The 22,060-nt window shown below is 38.5% G+C and overlaps 1 protein-coding gene across 1 annotated transcript in view; it reads left to right on the top strand.

Moving 5' to 3' along the window:
* The first annotated feature begins 4,587 nt into the window (after positions 1-4,587).
* Positions 4,588-22,060, top strand: part of lamc1 (laminin, gamma 1) — a 91,564-nt gene continuing 74,091 nt past the window's right edge. Inside the window, exon 1 of the mRNA XM_051952975.1 lies at positions 4,588-5,225. Within this exon, the coding sequence (XP_051808935.1) occupies positions 4,850-5,225 (376 nt within the window). The 5' untranslated portion in view covers positions 4,588-4,849. The remainder of the gene's footprint in view (positions 5,226-22,060) is intronic.

Raw genomic sequence — 22,060 nt, 5'->3', positions numbered from 1 at the left:
CTGAACCCGACTGGTGTTTTGTTATTGGACTTCTGTGCTATTCATAGATTGTCCATAACGAACACCATGTTCGAACATGAGGTTGCTCATAAGTGTACCTGGGACCAGCACCTTAGGTCAAAGGTCGATGATGGACTTCACAGTCGTATCATCAGACCTGCGGCCGTATGTTTGGACACTCGGGTGAAGAGAAGAACAAAGCTGTCAACAGATCGCCACCTGGTGGTGAGTTGGATACGATGACGGGGAAGACTGCTGGACAGACTTGGTAAACCCAAACATGTAGTGAGGGTGAACTGGGAACGTCTGGCAGAAGACCCTGTCCATGGGGTTTTCAACTCCGAGGTAGTTAAGAAGCTCTTCAGTGGTGCCAGATGTGGACAAGATCCGCCCTGAGATGCTGAAGGCTCTGGACATTGTTGTACTGTCTTGGCTGACATGTCTCTACAATGTCGCTTGGTCATCGGGTACAGTATCTGTGGAGTGGCAGACTGGGGTGGTGGTTCCCATTTTCAAACAGGAACACCGGAGAGTGTATTCCAACTACCAGGGTATCACACTTCTCAGCCTCTTACTCTAGGGTGCTGGAAGGGAGGCTCCGACTGATTGTCGAACCTCAGATTCAGGAGGAGCAATGTGGATTCTGTCCCGGTTGTGGAACAGCGGACCAGCTCTTTACTGTTGCGGAACTGCTGAGGGGGTCATGGGAGTTTGACCTGCCAGTCCACATGTGTTTTGTGGATCTGGAGAAGGCCCATGACCGTGTCCCCCGAGGGGTCCTGTAGGAGGCACTGCAACAGTATGGAGCACTGGGCTCATTGATACGAGCCATTCGGTCCCTGTATGACCAAAATAAGAGCTGTGTCCACATATTCAGCACAAAGTCAAACTTGTTTCCGGTGGGTGTTGGACTCCGCTTGGGCTGTCCATTGTCTCTGATCCTGTTTGTGGTTTTCATGGACAGGATCTTAAGGCATAGTCGGGGTGAGGAGGATGTCTGGTTTGGGGACCTCAGGATCACATCTCTGCTTTTTGTAGATGATGTGGTTCTGTTGGCTTCCTCACATCATGACCTTCAGCAGCACTGGAGCGGTTTGCGGCCAACTGTAAAGCGGTGGGGATGAGGATCAGCACCTCCAAGTCTGAGGCCATGGTTCTCTGTCGGAAACCGGTGGATTGCTCCCTCTGGGTTGGGGGGGGTTGCTTCCCCAAGCGAAGGAGTTACAGTATCTCGGGATCTTGTTCATGAGTGATGAGAAAATGTACCGAGAGGTGGATAGGTGCAGCATCAGCAGTAATGCGGGCGTTGTATCGGACTGTCATGGTGAAGAGGGAGCTGAGAGATGGGGCTAGACAGCCTTAGAGATAGGGGAGGAGCTCAGAGATCCGTAGTTAGCTCAGAGTAGAGCTGCTGCTCCTTCACCTCTAAAGGAACCAGTTGAGGTGGTTTGGACATCTGATTCTGATCCTCCAGGGAGACTTCCTCTGGAGGTTTTCTGAACCCGTCTGCCTGGAATCAGACCACAGAGTAGACCTAGAACTCGCTGGACGGAATATATATCTCATCTGGCCTGGGAACACCTTGCAAAAATCCTTTTATTGTTAACAGTTGTTGGGGTTTTGTTTTACAGAATTAATAAGGAATTATTTTCTTTGGCAAAGTTTAGATTTATTTCTAATAAATAAATAATGATGCTTTTTGGGCAAAAAGCTAATTTCACTTAACTGATCAAGATTTTTATTTTTACACTTTTTTTGGGAAAATATTTGGTTCATTCACACAGCAGCATGTGTTTATCCTCCTGGTTCACTGATAAAGAAATCAAATGACAAAAGGTTGAAGGTTTATCCTCTAATCTGCTCCTTCAGCCTGGAGCCGAGATTTTAGAGATTCCTGAAAGCTTCAGAGAAAATCTCCTCAGAACTTCACTGATCAGAATCTGCAGTTTCTCACGAGTTCTTTATGAAATAATTCACAGTTTGAGCTTTTCTTACTCTCTTTTAAAAACATAAAAGTTAAAAAGCAACACAAATGCTGCAGTAAAAAATGAAATAAAAATTGTTAAACAGAAATTAAATCTGAAGAGGAAATAGTTAAGACAGGTTTGAAGTCGATGTTTTGTTAAAGAATCCCACGTTTGACTGGAGTAAATCACAGAACTTACAGATTTTAAATCCGAAATAAAACTCAGCTTGAATCACATTTTCCAACCAGAACTTTATGTAAATAAATAATAAACAAACAAACAAACATTTAAACTATAAATTGTTCTGCTCCTCATTGAGAATAAAAGATTCTCTTTAATCAGACAGAAACTAACAGGTTTCATGTTTGGTTCTGACTGTTGACGAATCAGAGATCATCTGTGGTTAATTCATCAACTCATAATGATTTTTTCTCTTGTTGGTTAAAAAATCCAGAAAAAAGAACTTGACAGAAACAAACCTTCATCTGAGTCAGTTTGTTTGAAAGCAGCAGTTTAGTTAGTTGCTTTTTTTAATTTAAATAATGTAATCTTCTTTATAATTACTCTGCAGTTTATTGTTTTTATTGCAAAATTAAAATTCGTTTTATTATTTTAACTCAGGGGTGTCAAACATGTGGCCTGCGGGCCAAAATGGGCCCTCCAGAGGCTCCAATACGGTCCTCAAAGTGTAAAAATGACAGAGAAGACATTAAATGTAAACTTTAAAACAATTTCTAGACCATGACAAGTTGTTCTGATCAGAAAGTAAAATAATAGATTGTTTATTGTTGTTTTTGTCATTTTATGTCTCATTTTTGTAATATTTTGTCTTGTTTTTGTTGTTATTGTCTTTTCGTGTCTGACTTTTGCTATTTGTCTCATGTTTTTGTCATTTTGTTTCCTTTTTGTCGCACTCGTGTTTTATGTCTTATTTTAGTCATGTGTCCATTTTTGTGTCACTTTGTAATTCTTTTGTAAAAACTTTTGTCGCTTTTTTCTTTTTTCGTGTTGTTTCTTTATTATTTTTATTTATGTATTTATTTATATTTTATTTATATTTGTTATTATTTTTCATGTACATTTATTTGTACATTTATTGCTTCTTGTGTTTTCTTTTTACATTAAATAGAGAAAATAATCAGACGTTTGGGATTAAATTCATTTGAAGCTCTGAAATCTGAACTATGACTCATTTATTAAATCAGTCTTTGTAAATTAAATGTGATTTATTTAGTTTCAATACGTTTGTTTTTATATTATTATGATGTAAAAACGTAAAGATTCCTTTTGAATGTTTCCTGTTGTCCACTGTTTGCTCCTTTATTGATAATGTTGCTGCACATTTTATTTATTCTGTAAAGTAAAAAGTAAATAATTGTTTAAAATGTTTTATTAATTATATTCAGCTCATTATTATTCATCCATATTATTGATAATTGGCTATTTTAAGAGCCTTTTCAGTTTTATGTGAGTCTCAACAAGATGTCAGAAACATATAAATGATCTGCTGAGATTTGGAGATTTTCCAGGAAGTTTAAATTATATTAATTTTACTAACTTTAAATAGAAATAAGTCAGTTATATTTATTATATTATCTTTTTTATTATTATATTTAATGTTATCCAGAATTATTTTGTGTGTTCTGAGTAAATGTTGCAGATTTTGTTGAAACTGTAAAGTTAAAAATATTAATAAAGGATTGTTTAAAGTTTTTAATTACATTTAATATTTAATTATATTTAATTTGATTCATTATTGACATTTATTATATTATTTTTATTATATTTATCTTCCTGGATAAATAATTTCCTGGACGTTTACATTATATTAATCTGAAATAGAACTAAGTCTATCAAGTTTTAGCGGGTAAGTTTTAAATTCTATTTATTATATTAGCTTTTTTATAATTAGATTTGATCTTATCCATAATATCTGCCTTTATTTGGAGTGTACACAACAGATTTATTAATGTAAAGTAAAACTAAAATAAATAGTGCTGCTTCAAAATCTATAAATTCTATTTATAAAGAATATGCTTATTATATTTAATGTTTTTATGCAGAAATATTTCCTTTGAGTGTACACATCAGATTTAATAATGTAAAGTAAAAAGTAATAAAATAAATGATTGTTTTAAAATAGTAAAAAATATATTGATTATTTTGAATTCTACATATTGTTCAGCATAAATGAGTTCTTTGAGTTTGTTAGTTTTATTAGAGTTTGTGTAAAAAGTGATCAGCTGAGATTCTGCTGGAAGTTTTCGTTTTATTAAGTTACGATAGAAATAAAGTATTAGTGGTTTAGATTTAGTGGGTAAATTTTAATTACAGGTATTATATTATCTTTTAATTTGGTATTATATTTGATATTACCCATAATTGTGCCTTTATTTTGAGTGAATGTTGCAGATTTTATTTAGAATATGAAGTAAAAAGTGATAAAAAATAATGGATTGTTAAAAAAATATTTACAGAAGTTTACTTTCATTAACTTTAAATAGAGATAAAGTAGGAGTTTTTTTTTTTTTTTTTTTTTTTTTTTTTTCCAATGACCTGCTGAGATTTTCCTGGAAGTTGACGGAAGTGGCGGAGGTCTCCTGCGCCGCGGAGCTGCGCAATAGCGGACTGGGTGTAGTCTGGAGTTCCGTCTTTTCCTGCCGGAGTTTTTGCTGCATGGCGGCGGCGGAGGACACGAAGAGCTGAGGCCGAGCGCAGACCGTCACACAGCAGCAGCACAGCCGGGAGACGAGCTGCGGACGCGGCCTGGAACTTTGGAACCGCCGCTGCTGGGATCCCCGCTGCTTCCTCAGGGACTTTCCTCCACAAACTGACCGGAGAGTTGCGGAAACTTTGGAAGAGTTCACGAAGGGGCGGAAAAAATGCCGAGTTTTATCCGGGCTCTGGTGGCCTGGAGCCTGGTGGCGACGGTGTGTGTCCGCGCCGCGATGGACGAGTGTTCGGACGAGCAGGGCCGCCCGCAGCGCTGCATGCCGGAGTTCGTTAACGCCGCGTTCAACGTGACGGTGGCGGCGACCAACACCTGCGGCTCTCCGCCTGAGGAGTACTGCGTCCAGACCGGCGCCACCGGGGTCACCAAGTCCTGCCACATCTGTCACGCCCGGGACCCCCGGAACCACCACAGCGCCGTGTACCTGACCGACTACAACAACCAGCAGGAGACCACCTGGTGGCAGAGCCAGACCATGCTGGCCGGGATCCAGTACCCGAACTCCATCAACCTCACCCTGCACCTCGGTAAGACCCCCGCCGGCGCCGAACCCCCTTGAAAAAAAACTCTCGCTTTAAGGCCTTTCTCACTCCCTGATAAAACAGCGACATAAACAAACACAACCACACATCATGACTAATCTTAAGCTGCCAGGCTTTTATTCGGCTCAGAAAAAACACCCTCAAGACACACTTTCCCACAAAAATCCCACATAATGAGTCAGTTTGCGCTTCGGTGCAGCTCAGCGAGCAGCAGCTGCACGAAGGTGTTGCTCCAGTTGAAGCTGTGAGTCGCTGCTCTTGGCTTTGTCTTTGGTGAAGTATTTATTTCCCGAATTAAAGCTACTGTTGTTTAAACCCTCAAAATACAATGTTTTGCCATAAAGTATTCATGATTGGAAACTGGAAGGAAAGCTTTAAATCTGTGGAATTTTACATGGAGTTTGGTGAGACTTTTTGTCTTGGGATATGGAAGTTGGGAAATGATCTTTAAGCAGAAAGAAACGTGATTTTACTTTAGTGTCAGAGTATAAAGTCAACATTTTTGACTGCTGGTGGCACAAAACCCCATTTGAGATCCAGTCTGAAGCCCTTCTCACAGCCTGGTCTTGTTTAGAAGAAGTGCCTCTGACCTGATTTAAGTGTTTGCTGAAGTGATTGCTTCCTGAATTACAGCTTATGTTGGTAAAACCCAAACAAGCTCAAAAGTTGGGCCCTGAGATTCCAGCACGAGGGCAAACTGGATGGAAAACTTTAATTAGTGAAGTTTGATGGAAGTTTGTATGTCTGAACTTTGGTTGACTTGAGATGAACTTAAAATGTAGTTTTAACCAGTAAGAAACGTGATTTTTCTTTAGATTTAAGTCTAAACTGTTTTTTTGGACTGCTGGTTGAACCAAACAACAGCTAAGATCTTGACTGTAGCACCAAAGTCCATTTCACATCCTTTTCTGGAGCTTTCCATCGTGGCTAATGGTCTTTGATGATGATGTTGTGCGCTGAATTAAAATTTTGTGTTGCTAAAACCCAGAGAAGATCAAAAATTGCGTTGCAAGAAGTCGATGAAACTGCAAAGTAAATGGAGAAACTTTAAATTGGTGGAAGCTTGTGCGTCTAAACTTTGGTTGAGACTTTGTCTGACTTAAAATACACGTAAATGGGGGTTTTAAACGGTAGGACACATGATTTTTCTTTAGTTGTGACTCTAAACTGTGTGTTTTTTTTTTTTGACTGCTGTTTGAACTAGACAACGGCTGAGATCCTGATTGTAGCATCGAGGTCCGTTTAAAATGGTAAATGGTTGTATTTATATAGCGCTTTTATCCAAAGCACTTTACATGATGATATGTCACATTTACCCATTCACACACACTGATGGGGGAAGCTGCCATGCAAGGCACTAACCACAACCCATCAGGAGCAATTAGGGGTTCGGTGTCTTGCTCAGGGACACCTCGACGTGAGCACGACGGGCCGAGGATCGAACCGGCAACCTTCCAGTTACAAGACAGCCACTCTACCCACTGAACCATGCCGCCCCGTTTAGCATCCTTTTCTGGAGCTTTCAGTGGCAGCTAATGGTCATTGGTGACATCATTGTGTCCTAAATTAGAGTTTAGGTTGCTAAAAACAAAAGAAGATTAAAAATTGTCTAGAGATGTCGATGACACTGCAAACTAAACGGAGAAACTTTAATTCGAAGAAATTTTCGATGTAGTTCAGTGGAAGTTTGTGGGTCTGAACTTCGGTTGAGACTTTTTCTGATTTGAAATGTACATAAAATGGAGTTTTAAACGGTAATATTAAAGTTGCGTTGTGAGATGTTGATGAAACTCGACAAAGAAACTTTAAATTGGTGAAAATTTGTGTGTCTGAACTTTGGATGTGACTTCATCTGACTTAAAATGTACGTAAAATAGGGTTTTAAATGGTATGAAACATGATTTTGCTTTAGATGCAACTCTAAACTGTATTTTGAGACTGCTGGGTGAGCCAAACAACGGGGCTGAGATCCTGATTGTGGCACCAAGGTCCAATTAGTATCCTTTTCAGTGGCAGCTAATGGTCTTTGGTGACGAGATTCTGCCCTGAATTAAAGTTTATGTCACGAAAACCCAAAGAAGCCAAAACCCAAAGAAAACCTTTGCTTTAAAAGACCAAAAGTTGTGTCAAGAGATGTGAGTACAACTCCAAACTAGACAGAGAAACTTTAAATTGGTGTAATTTTCAGTGGAGTTCGGTGTTTTTGGGTGGAGTAAATGAGGAGCATCGTTGAGGTCTTCTCCTTTTGCTGGCACTGGATGTGGGTGCTGTAACCTGGAAACTTTGAGTGATTTTTGCTGCTGACGCTCAGCATGGATGGCATAGTTCTCATTGTTGGGGGTGGAGTGTCGTCTGTTGGGGGTTGCAGCTATTTTCTGACCTGAGTGCAGGGTCAGCCTCCTGCTGAGCCTCCCATCACTTTGCGTTTTCCAGCGTTTGCTCAGCAGCTCTGAGGTGTGAAGTTGGCGCCCCGGCGTCCCGATGCCTCCAAACGCATCGTCATGACTGTGGACTCAGTCTTTGGGGGACGAGGATTCAGTTTCAGGTCTTCGAGGGGGAATATCAGAAACAGTAGACAGGCAGATGTTGCTTAAATAACCTGACATGAAACTAGTTTTGGCAACAATAAGTAGATTTAGTAACAGATGCTGTGAGGGTCACAGACTTTGTATCAAAAACGCAAAAAAATGGCAATTTTTAGCTTCTCAAATGTGATAATTCATTTCTTTTGTGGCCGTACAGTAAAATCTAAGACTTTAGTTCTGCAGATTGGACAGAAGAAGAACTTACTGACTGATTGATTCCAACAGTAAAAGCTAAAATTCAAGTAAAAAAGTGAAAGAAGAATAAAATTTTCTGTCAAATGTTAAAAAATTGCACATATTTTGGTTGGCGATGAGCAAAACCAGTCTTATTCTGGTGGACTTATGAGCTTCTCATGGTCTTCTGTGTCCTGAATTCAAGTTTCGATTGTTAAAGATAAAAAAAGATCAAAAATTGAGTCGTATGACTGAAGTTTGATGGTAGTTTTGGAGAAAGACTTCAAGTTAGATGAATTTTCTGCAGAGTTTTGTGACACTTTCTGTTGCTGTGTTGTGAGATTCAAGCACAAAACTGGAAGGAAAACTTTAAATTAGTCAAAACTTTATTGGAGTTTGGTGGGACTTTTTGCATGGTTTCTTAAATATTAAATAACCTTGAATGTCTGACTGGAAACAGAAAATTCATGAACTACTGTTAGAACAAAGACACATTTGATATCGTTGATAGCTCTTGGTCTTCTCCTTGGTGAAGGGTTTGTGTCCCAATTTAAAGTGTTTGTCATTAAAACTCAAAAAAATTCAAGCACGATTCCAGTCTAGAAGGAAAACTTAAAATTAGTGTAAATTTTAATGGAGTTTGGCAGGACTTTTGTATGGTTACTTACATATAAAATAACCTTAAACTTTAAGAAAGATGATTTATTTTCTATCTTAGTATAAAGTGTATACTTTAGGACTGTTCACGTCCAGACTGTAGCCCTTTAATGGCATGTTCTGGAGCTACTGGTCTTGTCTTTGGTGAAATCATTGTGTTTTGTTGGTGAAACACAAATAAGATCAAGTCTGGAGCAAACTTTAGGGCTGGACCTGAATATCTGAATATTCGTTCGCTACGACGGTATCCGCATATTAATTTTGGTATCCGGATATTGATTTTGGTGTCCGAATATTCGCGTATTCGAATATTCCCCCCCAAGGGCCCGAATATCCGGAGACCAGAAACCACTATTCAGGCCAGCCTGAGAAAACTTTAAACTGGAGGAAATTTTCATGTTTCTTCGTTTCACTAAACAAACATAAAATGATCTTTAAAACTAAGAAACATGGTTTATTTTCTGAATTTAAACTGAACATTTTAGGACTGTTTAGACTGCAGCCCTTTAAGGTCCATTAGATGGCCTTTTCTTGAGCTTTCAGCCGTAGCTCACAGTCTTCTCTATGGTGAAATTATTGCTTTTTATGCAAAAAAGATCAAATATGGCGCAAACTTGAAAGGAAACTTTAAAATGGAGGATATTTTCACTTAGTTTGGTGACACTTTCTGCTGTTTAGCTCTCATTAAACTAACTTAAAGTGACTTTAAACTCTCAGAAAGGTGACTCTTTATAGATATTTTGTGGTTTTGGTCCACCGGCAGCCCTGTTGGATTTCTGGGCGCTGCGACTCAGCCTTTTAAAAATACCTGTCTATTTCTGAAGCCGGAGGCCTCGGCAGCAGCAGCTCCACTGTTTTTAACGGTGCTTGACATTCCTGAGGGGTTCAGTCATGCTGCTGCTGCTGCTGGAGGCCTCAGGTGCTGAGCTGCGATTAGAGCCGCAGCCTCGCTTTCTCATGGAAATGCACTTAATTACACGCCGAGTTTTCTGCGCTGTGGGCGACGCTGCCTTCATCAACGCATAACTAGAGCTCAGCTTTGCTCTGCTGCCTTCAGGTGTGAAAAGTCGGATTTCATTCATCGAGTTTTAAAGCTCGGATCTTTTCAGGATAAAGTGAACGCCTCATAAACCAGAAAGACTTCCTGCTTCTGTTTCAGGTTGATGGAAAGTGAAAATGTTGAAATTTTCTGCTGTAGATCCATAAATTCATCATGTTGGACTCATTTTTTTTAAATTTTTTTTCTTTTTTGTAAACATTGAATCAATAAATTAATCAACAAACAGTCTCGCTCTGCGTCCAGATATTCAACTTTAATCCTACGACCTGCCAACAGTCTTCATAAAATCCCCCAAATTACAATTTGTCATCTAGAAACAGTCAGAACCGTCAGACATTTTAACGTGAACATCTAACCTTAGAATCATCACATTTTGTCAAAGTTGCTTCATTCCACATGTCTCATTTAAAACTCATCAAGTTTTAAAGCTCGGCTCTTTGAAGATGAAGTGAACGCCTCATAAACCAGAAAGACTTCCTGCTACTGTTTCAGGTTGACAGAAGGTGAAAATGTTGAAGTTTTCTGCTGTAGATCGATGAATTCATCATGTTGGACTCATTTTTTTAGCAGTTTTTTCAGATTTTTGAACAGTTAATCAATAAATTCACCAATTAAGAGTCTCAATCTGCAACTTTAACCCTCAGAAAATATTCTGATTTCCTCCGTCCAACTGTGAAACCAGCAGCGACTCAGAAAAGTCAGGAACTTCTCAGCAGGTTTTCTCAATTTTTGTGAAATAAACAATCGAAGAAATTAAACTTTTCTCATTCATTTAGATTTATAATATTTAGATGTGTGTCGTCCTGGACTGAAGACGTTTCCATAGAGCTGCAGAACTTTATACTGTAGTGAAAAATGAGCAAACAGGGAAGAAAAATGTGAAAAAACTCCCATAAACTGAGTTAAATTTGTGGTTTTTGTTTCCAGAAGCGGCCGTGCTGCTGTTTGTTGAAGCGTTGGTCATATTTGCGGATTGAAGAGGTTGTTTCCGATCGACGTGTTCCTGTTTAGACGAAGCCAAATATTTAGACCTCATTTTTCACTTTAAGACAAACAGTCGAGCCGATGGGTTTTTATTTCCGTCTCTGCTGTAACTCAGTTTTTATGTGAAGCAACGGCGTCGAAACAACTTCTACAACTCTGCCTGTCGATTTTTATCTCTTTACTGTTTTCTGCGTCGTTCGATTTGTTGTTTGGTCGCTTAAATGTCAGAAAAAACTCAAAGTATTCAGTTTACAGTCACAGAGAAGGAAAGAAACCAGAAGATATTCACATATTAGAGTCTTCAATCAGAGAATTTAAACTTTTTTTTCATTAATTTAACAGTTTTAATCATCATAGCTCTATTGATGACACATTTTAAGATTTATTTGAGGTTATTTTTGATTAAAAACAACAAAAAGTTAATGTTTAAGCTCTTTTTGTTTATCAGATGTGATGTTAATGTTAAAATCATTGAGTTTTTTACTAATTAAACAAGACATCGCTGTTGGATGTGAGAAAGAAATGGCTCATGTTGCTGTTTTAAAGCTGCAACCATTAATCAATTCAACTATTGCATCAGTCAGCAGCTATTATGACAATTCATTAACGAGTTTAAGGGAATTTTAAGGAAAAAAAAATCAAAATTCTTCTTACAGGTGAATATTTTCTGGTTTCTTTCATCTTCTTTGGCAATATGTTGAACATCGGAGCACTTTATAGACCAAAAACCTGATTTAATTTGCAATTTTTACACCTAAATGACACTTTTTAGTCATTATTTGTTTAAAGTAAAGAAGACAAAGTTTTCTGAACACAAGTGAAAGTAAAATAACTGCTACTAAGAAAATTTAAACTTATTAAAACAGTGAATAAAATTGGAGCTGTGATATTAAAAACAATTTTTAATCCTGACGCTGTGATTTAAAGCTTCTATTTTTAATGAAAAGTTGCTTTAAAAATCCAATTTAAATCAAGAAAATTAATTTAATTAAAGCCAGAATAAAACTGGTGCTAAGATTTAACCAATCAAGTTTAAATATTGGTTTTAATTGTCATTTATGGTGTTAATATAAATGAACAATTTAATATTGAGCTTTTAAACTCTACATAGCTGATATAAAACACGACTTTGATGTGTAATGAGGCTACAGCTGTGGTATTTTTGGAGATTAACGGGATGACAATTCAAACACAATCCGAGGTTTCCCGGACTGTCGAAGCAGCCGACCGGTTTCCCTTCTGGAGGTTCGGTGGAGTTTTAATCTCAGGAAGTCTGATGTGTTTGTGGAGCTCAGATCTTCCAGCGTTTGAAGTGTCTCAGGAAGGCGACGTGTCCCGACTCGACTGAGCAGCATCGAGGCCGAAGGGGACATGAAAGAGCCGAAAGAAGAAAAAGCTGCAGACGGACCCCGAATCTAGAAGCAACCAGCTGAAAACCTGCACCAGGACCACCGTCGCTCTGGTTTTACCCGCTTTAAAATGCAAGAAGTCATAATTTTAGAGGCTTTGATTCTGCAGAAGAAACACGAGCTGAAAGAGCAGTCGAAAATTTACAAAATTTAGTGTTTTTGGGTAAAAACGAGCCTTCGGTGTGTAAAAACGAGCCCTTAGCAGGTAAAAACAAGCCTACGGTGGGTAAAAAAAAGACCCTATAGTGGGTTAAAAACGAGCCCTCGGTGGGTTAAAACGAGCCCTTAGCGGGTAAAAACGAGCTCTCGGTGGGTAAAAACGAGCTCTCGGTGGGTGAAAACGAGCCCTTAGCGGGTAAAAACGAGCTCTCGGTGGGTGAAAACGAGCCCTCGGTGGGTAAAAACGAGCTCTCGGTGGGTGAAAACGAGCCCTTAGCGGGTAAAAACGAGCTCTCGGTGGGTGAAAACGAGCTCTCGGTGGGTAAAAACGAGCTCTCGGTGGGTGAAAACGCTGCTGTCTTATTACCGGTGAACCCTCAACAGCAGCCCGGAGCTTCCTGGTTAAAATGAAATGACTTTTGCTGCAACTGATCATCAGACGTCTGGACTCGAACACATGCAGCCAATAATGCGAGTCTGACAGGAAGCGCAGACGCAGCGGTGCAGTGTGGGAAAAATCCCGGGTTCCCAACCTTCGGCCAGCTGTTGCAAATTACAGCGATGTGAGGGGGAGGCAGGGGGAGGCATCTGGTCCCCACTCATTGTTTAGCATCTCAGGAATGAACTCGGCGTGGGAACCTGCGACGGGGGGAGATTATTAGCGCTGCACAGCTGGACGGTCGCCACGGAAACGACTGCAGCTGATGAGAGAAACCCTGAAAAACCCTCGAATCCCCTGAGTCGGAGCCAAAAACTGGACTTTTCTAGTAGAAAACTGTAAGAAATGCTGTAAAATAAGCAAAAATAACAGCGTAGTAAAAATACTTCAACTGTCCACCCTCAAAATACACTTTCCAGGGATTTTTTTTTACAAATATCAAAACAATTAAATCACTTGTTTGTACTATGTAAGGTACATAAATATAATGATAAATGATTAATACAGTAATTAAAACTGTATTTTGACAGATTCTTGAGGCTTATAGCTATTTTACTCAGATGAAAACACATGAATTAAACATTTTTGTAGTGAAAACATCCATTTCAAGATATCTCTCATTTAATAAACAGATATGTGGTGAAATGATAGAACCAACACTTCATTTTTTAGTCTCCATTGATACTGTCTAATTTTTATAAAATATTATTTTTAAACTTGAATTTAGCAGCTTCATCTGATAAATAAAAATGAATATTAGAGAAATTCTGATAAATTTGTGATATCATGGCCATAGTAGAAATAGTATTTTAATGTTGTTTTACGTTGGACGTGTACATTTATGACTTAATTTATTTTATATATTCTTTGTTTTATGGAATAAATCTAACTTTTAACTTTAAAAACAAAACAATCTAAGGCTAAAATCAGGATATTTTATGTAAGTCATTTAATTCTACGTGTTTCTGTAAAAAATTTACCAAAAATTAAACCGTTCACTTTAATTGGATTCTGTAAAAAACTAAAAAAATCTGCTGTCTTTGTTGCAAAAGTGAAGCCGTGACCGACTCAACTGTGATCAACGGTCAGGTGCCAAAAATTCAAGAAGTTTTTGAAAATGTCTTTTTAAAATAGAAATACAACTTTTATACTGAAGGACGTCTCAGAGCTGCAACAGGAGGCTTTTATTTTGTAGGAGCTCGGAGAAGATCCTTGTGTCTATTTTTTTTAATCTTTTGAGGTATTCAGGAATGTTTGTGGAGACTTCAAAGAGCCGCTCAGGTAGTGAAGCGAGAAACGAAGGTGTCCAGCTGTTTCCACGTGACGCTCCGACGGCTCGTCTCTACGGAGGCGAAAAATCAGAGCGAGACCTGAAACCGAACCACAGCCTCAAACAGACGCTCAGACGCTTATTAATAAATAATCACTGAATCCATCCAGTAATAGGTCCTTTATTATGAATAATCCAGTCTAACTGTGGGTTTTTCAGGGAACACGACACATTTTTAGTCATTTTTCACTGAAATATAAAATCCTGAACCTCGATGGAAACACGAGCACGAAGAAATGTCGTCTGTAAAGTACGACGCAGTTAGAACAACAGAAACCATCAAAAGACGAGAAAAAAATCTAATTTAACTTCATTTGTGTTTTTAGCTTTCAAAAATTTTCAAATAGACATCAGTTAGTACCAGTACTGGAAATAAAGGCTAACTCTACACACTTTACATATTTTAAGTTAAATTCTAAAACTCTCTGAATTTTTGCCGCCTGATTGTTGGTCTCAGTTTAGTCAAACTTTGCTTCATGTTTCTGTCAAGGAGAGCAAAATTTTTATTTTTTGCAGAATTGCTTTAATGCTGACTTTTTTTTTTTTTAGACATTTTTGACCCAGTTATAACACCGTAAATGATTTTTATTTTTTTTGTAATTGAAACCATACCATAAAATGTTTTTCTAAGTTTCCACAGACGTTTCCAATGCTGGAAAATACAATATTGCCTCCACATACTATAGATATTTATCTCTCTCCATGTTTCCTGTCCAGACTTTTCCTCTCTGCTCATCATCTGTAGAAAGACGTTTCACCATGCGGAATGGATCTCCAACAACTTTCTGTCTCATTTAGTTATTTTCTGTCCCATTTGTGACGTTTTGTGTCTAATTTTTGATGTTTTTTTGTCATGTTCGGATCATTTTGTGTCTCTTGGGGACAGTTATGTCTCCTGTCGGTCATTTAGTGTCTTATTTTTGGTATTTTGTGTCTTTATTTTTATCGTTTTGTGTCACATTTTGTCGTTTAATGCGTCTTTGGGACTTTCTGTGTTCACTTTGTGTCTCTGTTTTGTTGCTTTGTGTCATTTCCTGTTTTGTTTTTGTCCTTTTGTGTTTTCACGTCTCACTTGTGTTGTTTTGGGTCTGGTTTATGTGTGATATTTGTTGATTTCGGTGATGTTTTTGTCATTTTGTTTGTCTTTATGACAGCTGTTGTCTCCTCATTCTACACATATTTATCTGTCTCCATGTTTGGCCTCCAGACTTTTCCTCTCTGCTCATCCTCTGTAGAAAGACGTTTGCTGCTGAATGGATCTCCAACAACCCAACTTTGTCATATTATGTGGTTTTGGGACAGTTTTGCCTCTTTGTGGCTGTGTTTTTGTTGTTATCTGTGACATTTGTGCCCTTTCAGGTCTTTTTAGGACATTTTTTGTCTCTTTCTGTTGCTTTGATTCTTGTTTTTTGTCACTTTCTGGTCGTTTTGTCTCCTCATGCTGTAGTTATTTAACTGTTTCCTTGTTTCAGCCTCTCCAGACTTTTTTCTCTGCCCTGTTGTCTCCTCGTGTAGTTTTGTGTCACATTTGTGTTGTTTTGTCTTGTTTTTGTAGAGTTCTGTGTGTTGTTTTTGTCATTTTGTTTCTCATTTGGGCCATTTTGTGTCTTTTTTTTGTCGTTTTCTGTCTCAGTTTGTGGCTTTTTTTTTCATTTCACGTCAACTTGCCTGTTTAGCGACTCGTTCTGTGTTGTTTTGTGTCACGTTTTTATCATTTCATGGGTCTTTGTGACATTTTGGTCTTTTTGTGTTCACATACTGTCTCCTTTTGTCTGTTTTTTGCTGATATGTGTCTGTTTTTAAAATCTTTTTATTGTGTTTTGTGTCTTTTTTGTTGTTGTTTTGTGTCTCTTTGTGGTGGTTTTGTTTTCCAACCTCCAGACCTTTCCTCTCTGCTCTGCTCATCTTCAGCAGCTTTGATTTTCCTCTCTGTTCTGTAGAAACACTGCCTGCAGTTCCATTTGAAAACTCTGAATTTTTACCTCGTCACAGTTGACTCATTAACGGCTTCACTGATACCTTGCAGAATTTATTGTTTTTTTTACAGAATCTTTCTTGAGCAAACATCTTGTAACATGTAAAATAACTTCTAAATTAACATAATTTTCATAAAATACCACAGTTTTAAGCTTATATTTAGTTGTTTTTGTTGACTGAACTGGTTCAAGCATCATTGAAAACTTGAAAATCTGACGGTTCTTTAGTTTTTTTTTTTACATATTGTAGCTGATAAACTGTCATTTTGTTTTGACTTTTTTTTTTAAATAAGGAGTTCAGATGGTTAAAAAGGTTTTTAAAGCAAAGTGAAGATTCATTGATGGGTCTTGAATGATTTTTAGGCTTCAAGTTTCACTACAAATACCTCAGAATATCAAAAAAACTGCCATATTATAATGTGTGCATTAAAAACACCATTTTTTAAAAGAAGTTGTTTCCTTTCAGAGAGTTTCGGTCCAGATGTTGTTTTAAAGTTTTCCCAGAAGGATTTAAAGTCTCACCTGTAACTCGGATCGTTTAGAATCAGACGCTCAGATTTCTCCGTGACCTTGAAGCTCGACGCCGCGACGCGTGAATCCTGCCGGCGTCTGGGCTGCAGGTCAAGGTGACTCTGCTCAGATAAGACGGAAAACGAGAGCCGCTTCCAGCCAGTTTTAGCTCCGATCTGAAGATATCTCACAGAAGAGAAGTCAAACGTTTTCACTTAAATATGATCCATGTTTAGTCCTCGCTGGTGGAGGAGAAACAGAGAAATTTATCCTTTTGCTGCTCAGAAACTTGTTTTTTTTTGGCAAGAACAATGATTTTAAGAGTTGTAAATTAAAGTATTTCCTAAATTTTCATTATTTTTTCATCTTATTAGAAATATTTGCGCTCTCTGTCAAATAATCCTCCAATTAAGTGGCTTTTCATTTTGTAAAAATGTAAAAAAAAACAAAAAAAAACTGTAAAAGCAGAGAAAAACCAGAGAAAATCTTCAGAACTTCTAGTTTACGGCAGTCCTTGAACGCATATTGTAACGTGCTGAGCTTTAATTCATGATATTTCATTAAAATCACGTTAATCTGCAGGTACTTCTGGAAGATTAAACAAAGGTGCGGTTGGGTTTTGAACTTTCTGATTGTCCTTGAATGCATCATCAGTGACCTGCTGTTCCGTCTGTAAACGTCATCACTTTATTCTGAGTTTCTTCTTTAAAAATTAAGCATTTGACCTACTCAGATTCTGCAAAAAACAAAAAGTTGTGCTCTCCTCTGTACACCTGAGAAACCACGACTGTTTTAACTGAAAACCAAAAGTCAGGTGAAAAAAATCAGAGTTTTCAGATGAACTGCAGGCGGTGTTTCCACAGAGCAGGGAGCAGACAAGTCTGGAAGCAAATAGAAGTTGTAAATAATCACTTTCTTTTTGCAGTATTGGCAAAACCTGTAGGCACTTGGAGAAATTTTAATAAATTAAAAATTCTAAAAAGGCAAATTAAAACGATAAACTTGTTTATTACGGTTAGTGCCTGAAGGTTTGAACTCATAATGTGAAAAAAACAATCAATTTTGAATTTTCCTTTAAATTTCCTTGAATCCAAATCTTTTTTAATAATTTGCCAAAAATAAAATATTTGCTTTAACGGGATTCTGTTAAAAACTAAAAATTCTGCAGATCTTTGTGTAAACATGAAGCTCTGATTGACTCCACTGTGAACAACAGTCATGTGACAAAAATTCAGTTTGCAGTAGTTTTTATTTGGAGATTTTTTAAATTACAAAAATTCTGTGTCCCACTGTACGGGGGGAGTTTCTGAGTTCTCCTTCATGGTTGTTCTGTTTGCACAAACTTTATACTGCAGAGAAAATAACCACAGAGTTAAAACATGGCGGTAATTTAACCCTGTGGAGTCCAGAGGGCTGGTGTTTGTTGGTGTTTGATCAGCTGCTCCTCCGTCAGTCGTCAGGACGGGTCTCGTTTGCTTTAAGGCTTCAGCCGTCGTTGCAGCTTCGTTGTGAATCAGTCGGAGCTTCCAGTCAAACGGCTTCGCTTCCTGTCGGAGGGACGTCGTCACTTTGTTGTGAGATTCCTGCAGGAGCGGCCGGTCGAAAAAAACCTGCAAGGAATGAACGTTTCACCGTCACTGAATCTGTTTTCTAGGTGATTATCTTATTCATCATCTGAAGAGATTCAACTTACTGTCATGTCAGATCAGAAGAAGCATGAATCTGCATATTTAAGAAGCTAGAGCCAGCAAATATTTCACCTTTTCTAACCACTAAAAGCTCAAATTTAATTACTAATTCACTGTAATGTCAGAAAACGCCAGAAAACAACTTTAAATGTCTGCGAGTGTCCGAGTTTAGTCACGTGTGAACGGATTTGTAGAGGCTGGAAACATGGAAATAGTGAAATATGTGGAAACCAAACCACCACAAGGAGACACAAAGCAACAGAAATGTCACAGAAGGCAACAAAAATGAGACACAAAATGATAGAAACATGAAATGTTACAAAAAAGAGACGCAAAACCTACAAACTGGATGAATCAAATAAATGCAGCAGAAAAGGTGAACAAAGGAGCAAGTAGTTGGAAATATATTCAGCACGGTGGAACAGCTTTGTACCGATGAGCAGAGACTCAAAAGTGGACTAAAAACTGTCCAAAATGGCTCAAATTGTCTGTAAAGACAAAAGAATGGTCATTTGGAACAACTTTGAAGCTTACTGAATATTTTGAAGTAATTTAGGGCAGTTTTCAAGTTATCTTTGAGAATTCATGGGTTAGTCTGGATGTTTTTGGAAAATTTATGTTACTTTGGACAAATTTAAAGTCGTTTTGGGCAGCAAAAACCGACGGGATGAATAAAATAAATGCAGAAACGGTGAACAGAGCAGCAGGTTGTTGGAGATCCATTCAGCATGGAGAAACATCTTTCTACTGATGATGAACAGATTAGAAAGGAAAAGTCTGTAAAAATCTAAGTATTTATGTTTAGCATGTAGAGCCTCCTGTTTTCCATCATTCGTAACACCTATGGACAAGTGTTGGCCATCTTGAGTCCATTTTTTTCCCCAATTTTTGCTAAATAAATACTCAGAAATCTCAGAACTCTTTCTTCATGCTTGTTCTGTCTCCACTGAGGTTCACGACTTTAAATTGTTGTGAAAAATGAACCACAGAGAGTAAAACTGTGACAAACATCCAGAAACTATCAGAGCTCAGGGTTGGTTTCATTCATGCTCCTGGTGTTCTCATTTCTGCATAAATCAGCTGTTCAGCAGCTGATCTGATGACGGGATTAATAAAATCTGCACCGCCCGAGGCAACGTCTCACTCTGTCTGGAAACGAAGCTCTGAGTCACCTCCAACAAACCGCCTCTACCATCCAGACTGCAGCTCTGAACCTGGAGTCGTCTCAGGAATGTTCTGTGGATCCTCGGCCCCTTCCCCCTCCATCAAAGAGGGTCCTATCAGGAGATCAGAGCAGGAGGCCGCCCTCAGCATCACAATCCTCCTCTTTTCTTTAACATGAAGGAGTCCTCCCCCTTAAAGCTCCGCCATGTTCCACAACCTGCAGCTCTTCAGGTTTTCTTTGGTTGCGTGTCGTCGTCTTCACATGATGACTTTTAACTCGAGACGATAGAAAAGAGCTGCCAGATATTTGGAATCTAGAGCAGCGACCGTCTTTTCCTGAACTTAACCGGGTACTTTTGTACCGTCAAGTAAAGTAAATAAAGTAAACAAAGGTTCCACAGGGGAGTCGATCACAGTTTTTAAATTTCAACCCTGCTAAAGTTTTTTTGAACACATTTTTTTTTTGAGACTGTTTTTCTAATTCACCAAGAATCTCCTCATTTCCTCAAAGAAAACATTCATTTCCTTCATCTTTTGATCCCGTCTAATACATTTTTAATTGGTTAAAATGTTAGCGGCCCTTAATTGACTCAGTTCGCACGTGTCTTGTTAAATTAAGATGCATAAATTCCTTCATTGTGGCTCAATGTCTGAAAAACTTCCATGTGTTTTTATTCTCTAAAGCGATGAAGAAATATATCTGGAGATATTGAGCTTCTAATTCTAACTCTGTGGCATTTCCATCTTCATCAGAATGTTTTTTTTAATTGAGTTTTATTTTTGCAGTGCTTCTCCTTGAAATGAATAAATTACAAAACCTAAATTGCAGGAAATAATTGATAAATATTATTAATAATAATTGATATGTATGTATGTGGCTATGTCCGGTCCGATATCTCTGCAAGTGCTGAAGTCAGGATGATCAAACTTGGCACTGAAGATCAGTCTAAGGTCCCCTGCTCAGCTGTGGAGTTAGAGGTCAGCAGATCAAGTAGGAAGGGAGATGCGTAGGATGATCAAAACTGATACATATTGCATAATTTGTATAGGGAGGACAGGGTTTTCTCCAGTAGAGGGCGTGGTTCTGCCCTAGTTGTGTTTATGATCGTTCATATCTGAAGACTTGCTGATGTCTCCAAGACATGAAGAACCATATCTGGAGATTTGTTTTAGCAATCCTACGGTGGAAATGGGTTTGTCTTTTTGCATGTGAAGCCGTTAGTTTTTGTGCTTCACGGAGGAGGCGAGTTGTTTTTATGAAGCAGGATTTCTGGAGATTTAGAAGTTGATGAACCAAAACGTTGGGTTTGTTCGATCTTTGTGTTTCCCATCGTTCATATTTGGAGACTTGCTGACGTCTTTGCTGTTTTCTGGAGACATGAAGAACAATATCTGGAGATTTTCTTTGTTTGTTTTTACAATCCTACGGTGAAGAGTGTTCTCTTTTTTTTTTTTTTTTTTCTAAAGCAGTGAAGCGAGATATCTGGAGATGTTGATCTTTAACTTCTGCTGTGGAAATTTAAAAATATGGAAACTCTCGGTAACATTTCCAACTTCATCAGAATCTTTATTTATTTAGATTTCTGCAGATTTTGTACCTGAACCAAAAGGAGTAATAAAATAGTTGTGTTGTTTGTTATGGAGCTGGATTCCTGGAGATTCAGAAGCTCGGTTAGCTCAAACATTTGGTTTGTTCAGTCTTTGTGTTTACGATCGTTCATATCTGGTGACTTGTTGAAGTTTTCTGGAGATATGAAGAACCATATCTGGAGATTTCTTTGAGCATTTTTGTTATTATTAGGCTTTTTTGTGCTTCACTCAGGAGTCATGTTGTTTGTTCTGAAGCAGGATTTCTGGAGATTCAAATGAACCGTTTCTTCATTTGACTTTGAATCTGTGATCATCTCATGTCCATATTCAGCGACTTCCTGAACAGTTTTTCTTGAAATGTCTGTAGATTTTTATTCAAAACCCCACGGTATTTTCGTCTCTGTGTGTGAAGCCGTCATTCATGTCTTTGAAAGCCATGGACGAAGCAGAAACTGGGTTTGCAGCTGCTGGAGGGTCTTTATTTACCTGCCCGCCTCCCTTTTTCCAACAACAAACAGCGTCCTTTCTTCTCCTGCTCATGTTTAACCCGCCGCTCTGTGTTTGTTCACTCATCACGCCTCACTTTGAAGTCCAAACTCTGCATTCTTGTCGCTGTGTGCTAATTAAAAGGCCCGTGGTGCGTTCAGGGTCACTGCCGGACCTCCATGACAACACAAGTCCCGTCCTGTCTCTCCTCTCGGACCTCGGCCTCACGCTGGTTTTCAGCTCTCTGGGAACGTTGTCAGGGAGGTAAAAGCTGCTGGTTTCCTACAATCTGGTGGGTTTTTGTCTCTTTAATGTCAAATAATAGAATCTGCAGCAGGAGAAGTTGAAATTATCTATTGAAATGTGGTCATATATGTGGTTTTCTTGCTGCCGTTGTGTTACTAAGAAGTGTTTTCTTTGTTCAAGCTCCTTTGTTTTTATCCCCCGCCTCCACGAAGTGGAAAAGGCGGATATAGGTTTGGCCTCCGTCCGTCCGTCCGTCCGTCCATCCGACATGAAGGGGACAGCTTTTCGCAGAAACTGTTACAGCTCGGATTACGATATTTAGTGTGTAGCTTCACACCATGGACACCTTGATCAAGTTCTAAA

This window comes from Acanthochromis polyacanthus, chromosome 9, assembly GCF_021347895.1.
Source record: "Acanthochromis polyacanthus isolate Apoly-LR-REF ecotype Palm Island chromosome 9, KAUST_Apoly_ChrSc, whole genome shotgun sequence".
Taxonomy (NCBI): Eukaryota; Metazoa; Chordata; class Actinopteri; family Pomacentridae; genus Acanthochromis; species Acanthochromis polyacanthus.
The sequence above is the reverse complement of the archived record's forward strand: the minus strand, read 5'-3'. Positions and strand labels throughout refer to the sequence as shown.